The following is a 13,658-nucleotide window of genomic DNA, read 5'->3' on the forward strand; positions in this document are numbered from 1 at the left end:
CTGCAGCCGGACGTCCAGGGTTCGAGTCCCGGCCGCGTCAGTTGTCACATTGTCGGAACACTTACTGTAATGTATGGAGTTGGGGTAGAAGTGTTCCTCGAGGCGTGTGGCGTGTGAGTATGGAGTCACGGAGCCGGGCTGCAGCCGGACGTCCAGGGTTCGAGTCCCGGCCGCGTCAGTTGTCACATTGTCGGAACACTTACTGTAATGTATGGAGTTGGGGTAGAAGTGTTCCTCGAGGCGTGTGGCGTGTGAGTATGGAGTCACGGAGCCGGGCTGCAGCCGGACGTCCAGGGTTCGAGTCCCGGCCGCGTCAGTTGTCACATTGTCGGAACACTTACTGTAATGTATGGAGTTGGGGTAGAAGTGTTCCTCGAGGCGTGTGGCGTGTGAGTATGGAGTCACGGAGCCGGGCTGCAGCCGGACGTCCAGGGTTCGAGTCCCGGCCGCGTCAGTTGTCACATTGTCGGAACACTTACTGTAATGTATGGAGTTGGGGTAGAAGTGTTCCTCGAGGCGTGTGGCGTGTGAGTATGGAGTCACGGAGCCGGGCTGCAGCCGGACGTCCAGGGTTCGAGTCCCGGCCGCGTCAGTTGTCACATTGTCGGAACACTTACTGTAATGTATGGAGTTGGGGTAGAAGTGTTCCTCGAGGCGTGTGGCGTGTGAGTATGGAGTCACGGAGCCGGGCTGCAGCCGGACGTCCAGGGTTCGAGTCCCGGCCGCGTCAGTTGTCACATTGTCGGAACACTTACTGTAATGTATGGAGTTGGGGTAGAAGTGTTCCTCGAGGCGTGTGGCGTGTGAGTATGGAGTCACGGAGCCGGGCTGCAGCCGGACGTCCAGGGTTCGAGTCCCGGCCGCGTCAGTTGTCACATTGTCGGAACACTTACTGTAATGTATGGAGTTGGGGTAGAAGTGTTCCTCGAGGCGTGTGGCGTGTGAGTATGGAGTCACGGAGCCGGGCTGCAGCCGGACGTCCAGGGTTCGAGTCCCGGCCGCGTCAGTTGTCACATTGTCGGAACACTTACTGTAATGTATGGAGTTGGGGTAGAAGTGTTCCTCGAGGCGTGTGGCGTGTGAGTATGGAGTCACGGAGCCGGGCTGCAGCCGGACGTCCAGGGTTCGAGTCCCGGCCGCGTCAGTTGTCACATTGTCGGAACACTTACTGTAATGTATGGAGTTGGGGTAGAAGTGTTCCTCGAGGCGTGTGGCGTGTGAGTATGGAGTCACGGAGCCGGGCTGCAGCCGGACGTCCAGGGTTCGAGTCCCGGCCGCGTCAGTTGTCACATTGTCGGAACACTTACTGTAATGTATGGAGTTGGGGTAGAAGTGTTCCTCGAGGCGTGTGGCGTGTGAGTATGGAGTCACGGAGCCGGGCTGCAGCCGGACGTCCAGGGTTCGAGTCCCGGCCGCGTCAGTTGTCACATTGTCGGAACACTTACTGTAATGTATGGAGTTGGGGTAGAAGTGTTCCTCGAGGCGTGTGGCGTGTGAGTATGGAGTCACGGAGCCGGGCTGCAGCCGGACGTCCAGGGTTCGAGTCCCGGCCGCGTCAGTTGTCACATTGTCGGAACACTTACTGTAATGTATGGAGTTGGGGTAGAAGTGTTCCTCGAGGCGTGTGGCGTGTGAGTATGGAGTCACGGAGCCGGGCTGCAGCCGGACGTCCAGGGTTCGAGTCCCGGCCGCGTCAGTTGTCACATTGTCGGAACACTTACTGTAATGTATGGAGTTGGGGTAGAAGTGTTCCTCGAGGCGTGTGGCGTGTGAGTATGGAGTCACGGAGCCGGGCTGCAGCCGGACGTCCAGGGTTCGAGTCCCGGCCGCGTCAGTTGTCACATTGTCGGAACACTTACTGTAATGTATGGAGTTGGGGTAGAAGTGTTCCTCGAGGCGTGTGGCGTGTGAGTATGGAGTCACGGAGCCGGGCTGCAGCCGGACGTCCAGGGTTCGAGTCCCGGCCGCGTCAGTTGTCACATTGTCGGAACACTTACTGTAATGTATGGAGTTGGGGTAGAAGTGTTCCTCGAGGCGTGTGGCGTGTGAGTATGGAGTCACGGAGCCGGGCTGCAGCCGGACGTCCAGGGTTCGAGTCCCGGCCGCGTCAGTTGTCACATTGTCGGAACACTTACTGTAATGTATGGAGTTGGGGTAGAAGTGTTCCTCGAGGCGTGTGGCGTGTGAGTATGGAGTCACGGAGCCGGGCTGCAGCCGGACGTCCAGGGTTCGAGTCCCGGCCGCGTCAGTTGTCACATTGTCGGAACACTTACTGTAATGTATGGAGTTGGGGTAGAAGTGTTCCTCGAGGCGTGTGGCGTGTGAGTATGGAGTCACGGAGCCGGGCTGCAGCCGGACGTCCAGGGTTCGAGTCCCGGCCGCGTCAGTTGTCACATTGTCGGAACACTTACTGTAATGTATGGAGTTGGGGTAGAAGTGTTCCTCGAGGCGTGTGGCGTGTGAGTATGGAGTCACGGAGCCGGGCTGCAGCCGGACGTCCAGGGTTCGAGTCCCGGCCGCGTCAGTTGTCACATTGTCGGAACACTTACTGTAATGTATGGAGTTGGGGTAGAAGTGTTCCTCGAGGCGTGTGGCGTGTGAGTATGGAGTCACGGAGCCGGGCTGCAGCCGGACGTCCAGGGTTCGAGTCCCGGCCGCGTCAGTTGTCACATTGTCGGAACACTTACTGTAATGTATGGAGTTGGGGTAGAAGTGTTCCTCGAGGCGTGTGGCGTGTGAGTATGGAGTCACGGAGCCGGGCTGCAGCCGGACGTCCAGGGTTCGAGTCCCGGCCGCGTCAGTTGTCACATTGTCGGAACACTTACTGTAATGTATGGAGTTGGGGTAGAAGTGTTCCTCGAGGCGTGTGGCGTGTGAGTATGGAGTCACGGAGCCGGGCTGCAGCCGGACGTCCAGGGTTCGAGTCCCGGCCGCGGTCAGCTGCCCGCACCACGATGCGCTCATGAAGGCGTTGCTTTGTAGCCCGTATGTTGCTACAAGGAAAAAAAGGTAACATTCCAGTATTTTTATTTTAGCCAAAGAGATAACCGACATTAAAACTAGGATCGTCTGAATATCAAATTACAATCTTACATTATAGCTTTATCAAATGTATTGCTTCCTACCGAGTGCGCCATATAGGCAAGTGGTCAGTCAAGTTACTAAAGTACTATAAAACACACTCACAGGGCATCTGATCCTTATACCACTGGTCTAAATCAAATAATAGCATCCCATACTCCGTTGCAGAATTCACGTTTTCGCCCCAACACTCCCAGACTAGTTGGCAGATGTTCAGCATACCTGGAAAATAATTTTAGTATTAGAACTATAATAATAAAATGTCTGTATATATTTCACATTCATTGTTAGACCTTTAATGTGCTAAAAAAATATAATCCTATGTAGGAAAAGCCACACAACTTGTATGTCTTTTCCCGGATGTATGCATGTAGCCTCTAACAAAAATCGATAAACAAAAATAAAACCCGTTCGGTGAAGTTAACAACTTGTCGACTTATTTTTACAGACATGAAACCACAGAAAACCACCTATACCCACACCAAGCCTAATATTGGCCATTTTGTTCACGACGCGAATCACTAAACCGGGAGGTGCGGGACGGGTGCTCACGGCGTTGCGATTGGTCGTTCCAAACATGGCGCGCATGGCATAATCTACCAACTAAATAACTTAACTACATATGAATTATTCTCAATAAAAAATAATTTTCTTTTACACAGTTTTCATGGAGTAGGCGTGGCACGACACGCACCTGCCCCCGACAATACTTACTGTCTTCCCCTTCCTCCCCCAGCGTGGAGCTGACGGAGTAGGCGTGGCACGACACGCGCCTGCCCCCGACAATACTTACTATCTTCCCCTTCCTCCCCCAGCGTGGAGCTGACGGAGTAGGCGTGGCACGACACGCACCTGCCCCCGACTATACTTACTGTCTTCCCCTTCCTCCCCCAGCGTGGAGCTGACGGAGTAGGCGTGGCACGACACGCGCCTGCCCCCGACAATACTTACTATCTTCCCCTTCCTCCCCCAGCGTGGAGCTGACGGAGTAGGCGTGGCACGACACGCACCTGCCCCCGACTATACTTACTGTCTTCCCCTTCCTCCCCCAGCGTGGAGCTGACGGAGTAGGCGTGGCACGACACGCGCCTGCCCCCGACAATACTTACTATCTTCCCCTTCCTCCCCCAGCGTGGAGCTGACGGAGTAGGCGTGGCACGACACGCACCTGCCCCCGACTATACTTACTGTCTTCCCCTTCCTCCCCCAGCGTGGAGCTGACGGAGTAGGCGTGGCACGACACGCACCTGCCCCCGACAATACTTACTATCTTCCCCTTCCTCCCCCAGCGTGGAGCTGACGGAGTAGGCGTGGCACGACACGCACCTGCCCCCGACAATACTTACTGTCTTCCCCTTCCTCCCCCAGCGTGGAGCTGACGGAGTAGGCGTGGCACGACACGCACCTGCCCCCGACAATACTTACTATCTTCCCCTTCCTCCCCCAGCGTGGAGCTGACGGAGTAGGCGTGGCACGACACGCACCTGCCCCCGACAATACTTACTATCTTCCCCTTCCTCCCCCAGCGTGGAGCTGACGGAGTAGGCGTGGCACGACACGCACCTGCCCCCGACTATACTTACTGTCTTCCCCTTCCTCCCCCAGCGTGGAGCTGACGGAGTAGGCGTGGCGCGACACGCACCTGCCCCCGACAATACTTACTATCTTCCCCTTCCTCCCCCAGCGTGGAGCTGACGGAGTAGGCGTGGCACGACACGCACCTGCCCCCGACAATACTTACTGTCTTCCCCTTCCTCCCCCAGCGTGGAGCTGACGGAGTAGGCGTGGCACGACACGCACCTGCCCCCGACTATACTTACTGTCTTCCCCTTCCTCCCCCAGCGTGGAGCTGACGGAGTAGGCGTGGCACGACACGCACCTGCCCACGACAATACTTACTGTCTTCCCCTTCCTCCCCCAGCGTGGAGCTGACGGAGTAGGCGTGGCACGACACGCACCTGCCCCCGACTATACTTACTGTCTTCCCCTTCCTCCCCCAGCGTGGAGCTGACGGAGTAGGCGTGGCACGACACGCACCTGCCCCCGACAATACTTACTATCTTCCCCTTCCTCCCCCAGCGTGGAGCTGACGGAGTAGGCGTGGCACGACACGCACCTGCCCCCGACAATACTTACTGTCTTCCCCTTCCTCCCCCAGCGTGGAGCTGACGGAGTAGGCGTGGCACGACACGCACCTGCCCCCGACAATACTTACTGTCTTCCCCTTCCTCCCCCAGCGTGGAGCTGACGGAGTAGGCGTGGCACGACACGCACCTGCCCCCGACAATACTTACTGTCTTCCCCTTCCTCCCCCAGCGTGGAGCTGACGGAGTAGGCGTGGCACGACACGCACCTGCCCCCGACAATACTTACTGTCTTCCCCTTCCTCCCCCAGCGTGGAGCTGACGGAGTAGGCGTGGCACGACACGCACCTGCCCCCGACAAATGGCCCGGCATTTTCCATCACGCTTAGCTCTACTTGGAACCTGATGGTCGCCATCATGAAGTCCTGGTAAATAAATGAAAATTATAACAGAGGCAAATCCCTCCATAATTAAAGTATTATATTTACGACAAAAATTCCAGCCAAAAAAACAATTGTGAATGAATTTTGGCAACATTGTTAAAGCAACATAAAACAATATGAAACTAAACGTGCACTTTGTCCTGTTCGGTATTGCAACGGCAGGAATGTATTTAATTTAACTAAATCACACGTATAGGGTAATACTCGTAAACTACCTGATGATTGGCCCTTTACAGCCATTGAGTCCTATTTTTGTAGAGGCACCACCACTGCCTTTGAATAAAGTATTATGGTGTACTGTACCCTACCTGATATAGACACTTGGTGTCGGAGAGCATCCTCTTCCCCTGATAGGTGAGGGAATACATCACAGCCAGTGGAAACTCTTCCTCTTCGAACCGTTCCATAACGGAGAATACTGCCCAGAGGTAGCAAAAGGCTCTGGGGTCGTCGCAGGGCTCCTGAATAGTATATTGTATGTTATTAAAAGTATTCAGTTTTGAAGCAAATGTGTAGTTTTAAAAAAAACTTTAGGCTGCATACTGTATAATGAACACCGCACAAAATGTCCTTTGCAATACTAGGTGTCATGCTTTATGCGTTACAATATCCTTATATAGTCCCTTTCGCCTTTTGGAAGACATCCAGTTAGTAAATGGCGACATCCAGTTTGACTCTTTTCAAAACCCTTGTCTTTAGGAAACCGTTCAACTTTGCGAAAGCGACGTCTTGAAAATCAGACGTTATAAGAATCATTTTTAAACAGGGCAGTCAGGCAGGCTGTCAAACAAATAATTTTGTTTGACAATAGATAAAAGGTACCTATGAAAATATATGGATATATGTATGATCAGAAAGTTACCTGAAATCCAAAATGTGTGACCGGCAAGCATTCCCGATTAACCTGCGACGCAAACTCCAACTCCAAGCTCATCATGTTCCAAATCTGGAACGCCCCAAAATTAAACCCAACCGCCAAACTTCCCAGCTGCGGAATATACTGAAGCGCCGACACTCTTATATGATCCTGTTTTGCTTTCATTCTGATAGAACCATCTGGGTTCCTAAATAAGTATTGGCCATCTACAAGTGAGTTTTCGTTGAGGATTATGGCGAGATGGTCGTCGTTTTCTACGGCCTGGTCTCTATGTTGGTCTACTTGGGGGATAGCGTTGAGAGATAGGAACGCTAGGTTGGCTGGGTTGGACTCCATTCGGACTAGGTGCTCGTAGCCTTGCGATATGTCTTTTAATGCTGAAAAATTATGATTAGTGTTAGTTTTTAGTTATCTAGAAAAATAATAGGTGATTAACACTTTACTGTTGATTTTTTTACCGTCACGACAAAGCAATGCGTGACGTCAGCTTGATATTTTTGGTAGATAGATGGTAGCTTGATAGATGGAAAAAAATTGTCACTAAAGTAGGTCTAATGGTTTTTGGACTATACTATCTGCTAAGGTCCGACCGAGATCTCGGTCTCGGTCTCGGTCTCGGCATTCTCGGCCAAAAATCGAGCCGAGATCTCGGTCTCGGCTCTCGGCCAAAATCGGCCGAGATTCCTGCCGAGACCGAGACTAGGCAATGAGTTATCATTGGTGAATTTGAATTTTCCGCGCACGAGCACCGGGATCTAAGCCACCCGTTGGTTGCATCGCCCGATTTGTGTGACGTTTTTTGTGATTTTGATTGGTTTAGTACCCACATTTTAAGCCAATTACTTACCAAATACTAAGTGTTGGGATCGGATAGGCGCGGTTGCAAGTAATGACTTGTTCATTTCATTTGGGTCTTTTCGTTTGTGGTTGTTGTTATTGATGAAAAATTTAGTGTATAGGTATTGTGCTCGGGATGTAACTTAGATTAACTTTTTGTGAGTGGAAGATGACACTGGATATTTGGATACTAAATATATTTGTGTTAACGGGAAAAAACAAAGCAGTAGGTAAATACAAAACGACACCTGTAGCGGATTTTTTGGGTTACAATATATAACTCTTTATTGTGATTATTATTATTGTACCTCTTTTTGTGCACATCCGTACTGAAAAAACCTGCCAAGTGCGTGTCGGACCACGCATAATGGAAGGTTCCGTACCTTCACACAATACAAAAAAGCCATACAAGCAAAAGAGCGTATGTTAGTGGCACTTTCGTCATTTTAATAAGATCAGTTTTTTTATAACTCTTAAATGACTTAACCGACCATATTCTAAATAATTTTCCTGAAAAATTTTTTGCTTATGAAGCTTTATTATTTAGATATTTTGGAAGTGGTTTTGCTCTACCGGTTCAAAAGTTAAAGGAGATCACACAATTTTTTTTTGGAGCAATTATTTCCAAAAATATTGACTTAATAAAAATAAAAATAAAAACATTTTTAGCAATCTTTATGTATTTTTAAAGACCTATCTAATGATGAGCCACATGAATTATTTTTAACTTTTAGTTACATTTGTATGGAGTATATATTTGAAAATATATTTTACAATTTTTTTTTCTAAACTAAGAAGCAACTTACATAATACATTTACACCTACGTTCCAAATTTATTTATAAAATATATTGTGTAGTTTATGAGTAAAATGGCTGTGACATACGCACAGACCGACAGACATAAGGACGTGACTAAACTATAAGGGTTCCATTTTTGCCATTTTGGCTACGGAACCCTGAAAATACTATTTAATAGCGCTACGAATTGATTACCTATGATAACTTTTTGCTGATAAATTGTCGAATTTCGATATTAAAAACATTTTTAGCACAAAATTCGTATTTTTTTTCTAGTTTATAAATTCTCGGTCTCGGTCTCGGTCTCGGCCGAGAATCCCATTGAATCTCGGTCTCGGTCTCGGTCTCGGCCGAGACAAAAAAGCGTTCTCGGTCGGACCTTACTATCTGCTATACCCTGCCGCCAATCTGATTAACATTTGATTGTCAAAGTGACTTGATAAACCTTTATACTTAAGTTTGATTTGGCCTAATGGCTATCTAGAGTGTTATAATAAGCTTCTGATTTGAAATCAACACAAAATATCTTGCCTTGAATAAGACTAGCTCTATTCAGATCAAAAACAAAAATCTCTCCTCTTTTCGAGCCAGCCATGATAACTCCATCAAAATATGTCAACGGCCCATCCGGCACCTCATCACACACAGCTATCTCCGTAATCACCACATCTGTCTGGATGCACCGGAGGATCTGCGAGCCGTTGACGTGGAGTACGCAGATGAGGCCGGTGAGATCCTCGCATTCTAGGCAGATGATCAGCTGCTTGGAGTTTTCGGTTAGTGGTGTGGGTAGTTCTATAACGCTGGTGATTGTGCAGTTGGTGTTGCTGAAATTGGTAATGAGTACAATTTCAAGTTATGATTTTTACCTACCTATTTAATGTTTGTGCTATAATGTGACCAATTCTCCATAATTTTACATGGATTTTGCAATTTAAAAAGTGGTAAATGAATGATGAAGTAAACAAATAAAAGCGGCCAAGTGCGAGTCAGACTCGCCCATGAAGGGTTACGTTTACGTACCATTTATGACGTATTAAAAAAAAAACTACTTACTAGACTATCTCGTTCAAACCAATTTTCGGTGGAAGTTTGCATGGTAATGTATATCATATATTTTTAGGGTTCCGTAGCCAAATGGAAAAAAATGGAACCCTTATAGATTCGTCATGTCCGTCTGTCTGTCCGTTTATGTCACAGCCACTTTTTTCCGAAACTATAAGAACTATACTGTTCAAACTTGGTAAGTAGATGTATTCTACGAAACGCATTAAGATTTTTACACAAAAATAGAAAAAATAAATTTTAGGGGTTCCCCATAGTTAGAACTGAAACTCAAAAATAATTTTTTCATCAAACCCATACGTAGATGTCGCTAGGGTCCCCTAGACCCATATGGTGGAAAATTTGCTGCCTATGGATGAGGTCTTGGTGGCTCAGATGGCAGAGCGCTGGAGTATCGATCCAGATGCCGTGAGTTCAAGTCTCACCCAGACAGTAATTTTTCCACTTTTAAATTTGTTCTAAGCTTAGCAGCATGCTAGGAATAAGAAAAGCTGATCGGATAAGGAACCAGATGATAGGAAGCAGAACCAAGATGCACGACATTGTAACAAAAATTAAAGGCAGAAATGGAAGTGGTCAGGTCATACCAGTAGAGGCATGGACAAATGGAGTAAAAAGGTGATCCAGTGGTACCCAAGAGGCTGTAAAAGGAAAAGAGGAAGGCAGTTCAAACGATGGGATGACAACATCAGACCTGTTGCTGGTGCCACATGGAGCAGGGTTGCCAGAAACAGGAACGAATGGAGAAAACTGGTGGAGGCCTATGCCGACTGGCAAGCGGGCACCCAATACATTTAACAACACAGCAGTGAAGAAACAAATAAACAGCATTTGGGTGTCATGACAAAAAGGCTATAATAAATAAAAATAAAATAATAGCATGTTCGCAGTCGTTTCTGCTTGTTAAAAATTAATTTATGGCTAAAAATGTTGTTCATAAGGAAGAACTTTAACAAGTATAAAGTTGTGGAATACTTCATGCATTTTTCAGAACATGATTCTAAATCTAATAATCGCAGGTAAACATACATACCTACATTCATACAAACACACGGGTCAATTTGAGAACCTTTTTTTTTTAAATATAATAATAATATTGTCATAAACTTATTTTCATTATAGGTTTCCACTAAAGCCTATTTTTTGTGTCAACCCTACCAATATTATAAATGTGGAAGTAACTCTGTCTGTTACCACTTGATGCTGAACCAATTTATATGACAATTTGGTATGAAGATATAGTGAGGCCGGAGAAAGGACATATGAATCATCATCATTATCTCATGGAGATGAAGTTGCGGGCCAGGCGGGAAGCCAGTAAACTATAAATCTCACCTAAAAGAAACTCCAAAAGTCCTACCTGCACCCTTCAGCCCGGTTCCAAGATCAACCACACATAACATGGACCATGGTGCCCAGCCAGGGCCACCCAGCCATGCTTGGAACATTTGCTTTGTTTTAGTATCAAAACTATAAATCTCACCTAAAAGGGACCCCAAAAGTCCTGGCTGCGACCTTCAGTCCGGTTCTAAGGTCAACCACACAGAACTTGGAGCCCAAGGCCAACCAGCCATGTTTGGTGTCACTTAGAATACCACCGAGAGGAACATTTTCTGTAAAGGCACATTAAAAACATGTTACAAAAAATGTAAGGTCAATGTAGGGAAGACTGCCATATAAAAAAGACCATAACAAGGCAAGATGGAGAGTATTTGGACACATACTTCACTCAAACACAGTCAGAAGGAAGGGCTTTCTGCCTTCTGCTTTACCGACCTTCTCTAAGTGGAGTATATGTACAAATGCAAGAGTTAGAAGTGGCAAAAAGATTATAAACGGACTTCCCCACATTAATAAAGATAGTTTATATATGATATAGGCATATTTCAATGCGCTTATGAATGTCAAATAAAGCTACGCCAGCTCTACACCTCTTTGGAGGTACTGTTGCCGCCCCAGGAGATTTAATTCCCTCCTAAGTTGTAGGAGGGTATCCCAATATGACACCAGCAAGAAACTCGGCCTTAACCTTATAAAAGTTTATAATATAATGTGTAAGTCTTTTAATACAATAATAGGCCATTATTGCTGAAAACTATTTATATTGCCAGTTATTTAAAACAAGCTTCAGGTACATCATTAATAGTGTCCAAACGAAGTTTTGGTTTCGGTTTCGCCAAAAAACCGGGTTCGGTCCACATTAATCATTAACTCTAAAATAGGTGTTGAATAATCAAAATGACTCATTAATCTCAATAGAATAATGTGAAAACAGTGATTACATCAACTTAGTGTCTACAAAGGAAGCTGCGACCTCCGTGGGATCATAAAGACTCAGTTTTTTTTCGTTGTCACTACCTACTAATTTTGTAGATTCTGTCATCAACTTACCTGCATTTTCTGATGGCTGCAAATAACTGAACACGGCAGGTGAAAGGTTAGTAGTTTTTGTGATAGAAAAAACACTATCTTGTAACTTCTGCATATTAAACTTAACAGATTTTAAAATTTATAACGGAAAACAAATTCAGCTTTTAGGTTATAATGCATTATACTTTCGCCGCTTAAGTTTAGAACGACAAGTATTATGTTTTGGAAAATGTTACCCTATAGATTTTTATTAACATTAACACTTAAATTATGTACAACTAAATAAAAAATCTGTTGGTGCGTAATTTTCCATTTGAATTTTAATAAAATACTCTGCGCGCGCGGTATCACAATAAGCAAACGTCAAATTTCGACTTTTTGACAGAAGGAAGGGAGGAAGTAAAGCCGGTGATGTATAGTGATGTTTCCAACGTTGTAAGTAACTTGAAATAACGGCCGTTATGGTATACCGTTGAATGTTCTTTGTGTGTTTAATAAAAAAACGAATTGACGATTGATATATGCTATAAATAATTACGATATATTTTTTAGCTCATTCGCACTGATTTACCTTTTATGGTAAATTTGAAAAGCAAATGCAAGAGACAAAATATCTCTTTCTAGCCTGTGAGTGAGCGTTAAGGATGGATATCAATAGTTAAATTTAACTTTTCTTATGCTAGAATAGGGACCGCGGGGGAAAAGGGAAAACCGGGAATAATATTTACCTGATAATTTATTTAATTACAGTTTTATTTGCGTTTCAACTAAGGTATAATATTTTTAGCTAACTAATCACTGTAGAATACCTTTTAGTACAATACGAACCATTTTTTTTACATTTCAAATATTTCGATGTGGTGTTATTTGGTGAAACGAAAAAATACTCTTGTTGGGCCCGACGTCGGCCCTAATAAAGTGTAAATGTAATTTGCACTTCAAAGTTCAAAATTGTCCTTTTTGTTGATTTCGTTACCTGTCGTGATTATTTCACCGGATAGTCTCATCGGAAGATAGAAGAGATGAGATGAGACCATTTCATGGCACTTTCTCCTACCTATGTTTTTCTGTTTTGTATTAGGTATTTCCTCTTCTGTAGGTAATTGTGCTTACGAATAAATTCTTTATATTTTATTCTACTTAAGTATTCTATTTATATTCTACTATATAAAAAGTGAAAGTAACTCTGTCTGTTTGTTACCTATTCACGTTTAAATCGCTAAACCGTTTTAGGTGAAATTTGGCATGGAGATAATTTCATCAGGGGATGGACAGGAGAATGTTCATAATGGAATACATCATTCTACAGAAATTGGAGTAAAATATAATTAATTTTAAGGGCAATGATGTCCATAGTCCACCTTAGAAAGTTTTTTTATGGCATATTTTATATTCGCGTAAACGTAGTGTTGATCTTTTTATTTATTAGGGTTCCGTACCAAAAAGGTACAAAAGGAACCCTTATTTAAATATTGTGTCACCAACTTACCAACCGCAAAACAATATGCATAGAACGTATGGTCAAGGTAGACAGTAGTTATTAGAATTTTTACCTTTATCTTTATTTTGATATGAATAGTAGATCAGATTTGTTTTGGAGCATTATAGGACATTATTACACAAATTGACTAAGTCCCACAGTAAGCTCAATAAGGCTTGTGTTGAGGGTACTTAGACAACGATATATATAATATATAAATATTTATAAATACTTAAATACATAGAAAACATCCATGACTCAGGAACAAATATCCATGCTCATCACACGAATAAATGCCCTTACCAGGATTTGAACCCAGGACCATCAGCTTTATAGGCAGGGTCACTACCCACTAAGCCAGACCGGTCGTCAAGCATGATAGTTATTCTATTGTATTATTATATAGTACGCCAGTATGGACAGCTTTCCGCAATTCGACGACTGGTGCCTATTTTTGAATCTATTCTCCTCAAGGAATCCTATTAGACCTTTGATGTTGAGTAGGGCCTCGGGGAGTTCTCTCGGAGATTCCAGATGTTTTGCCCTGTATGGGACCACTCCGCTGCATTCCAGCATATTATAAATATGTATATTTGGATTATTTTAATTAAAATAAGCAAAA

The 13,658-nt window shown here is 45.2% G+C and overlaps 1 protein-coding gene across 1 annotated transcript in view; it reads right to left on the reverse strand.

Moving 5' to 3' along the window:
* LOC133523893 (uncharacterized) overlaps positions 1–11,920 on the reverse strand; it is a 59,651-nt gene extending 47,731 nt beyond the window's left edge. The window contains exons 1-8 of the mRNA XM_061859647.1: positions 11,578–11,920; positions 10,670–10,799; positions 8,653–8,948; positions 6,471–6,862; positions 5,917–6,069; positions 5,455–5,590; positions 3,187–3,303; positions 2,826–2,993 (exon numbers count right to left, since the gene is read on the reverse strand). Of these exons, the coding sequence (XP_061715631.1) occupies positions 2,826–2,993; positions 3,187–3,303; positions 5,455–5,590; positions 5,917–6,069; positions 6,471–6,862; positions 8,653–8,948; positions 10,670–10,799; positions 11,578–11,671 (1,486 nt within the window). The 5' untranslated portion in view covers positions 11,672–11,920. The remainder of the gene's footprint in view (positions 1–2,825; positions 2,994–3,186; positions 3,304–5,454; positions 5,591–5,916; positions 6,070–6,470; positions 6,863–8,652; positions 8,949–10,669; positions 10,800–11,577) is intronic.
* Positions 11,921–13,658: the final 1,738 nt, after the last annotated feature.

The sequence above is a fragment of the Cydia pomonella genome, chromosome 12 (genome assembly GCF_033807575.1).
Source record: "Cydia pomonella isolate Wapato2018A chromosome 12, ilCydPomo1, whole genome shotgun sequence".
Classification (NCBI taxonomy): domain Eukaryota; kingdom Metazoa; phylum Arthropoda; class Insecta; order Lepidoptera; family Tortricidae; genus Cydia; species Cydia pomonella.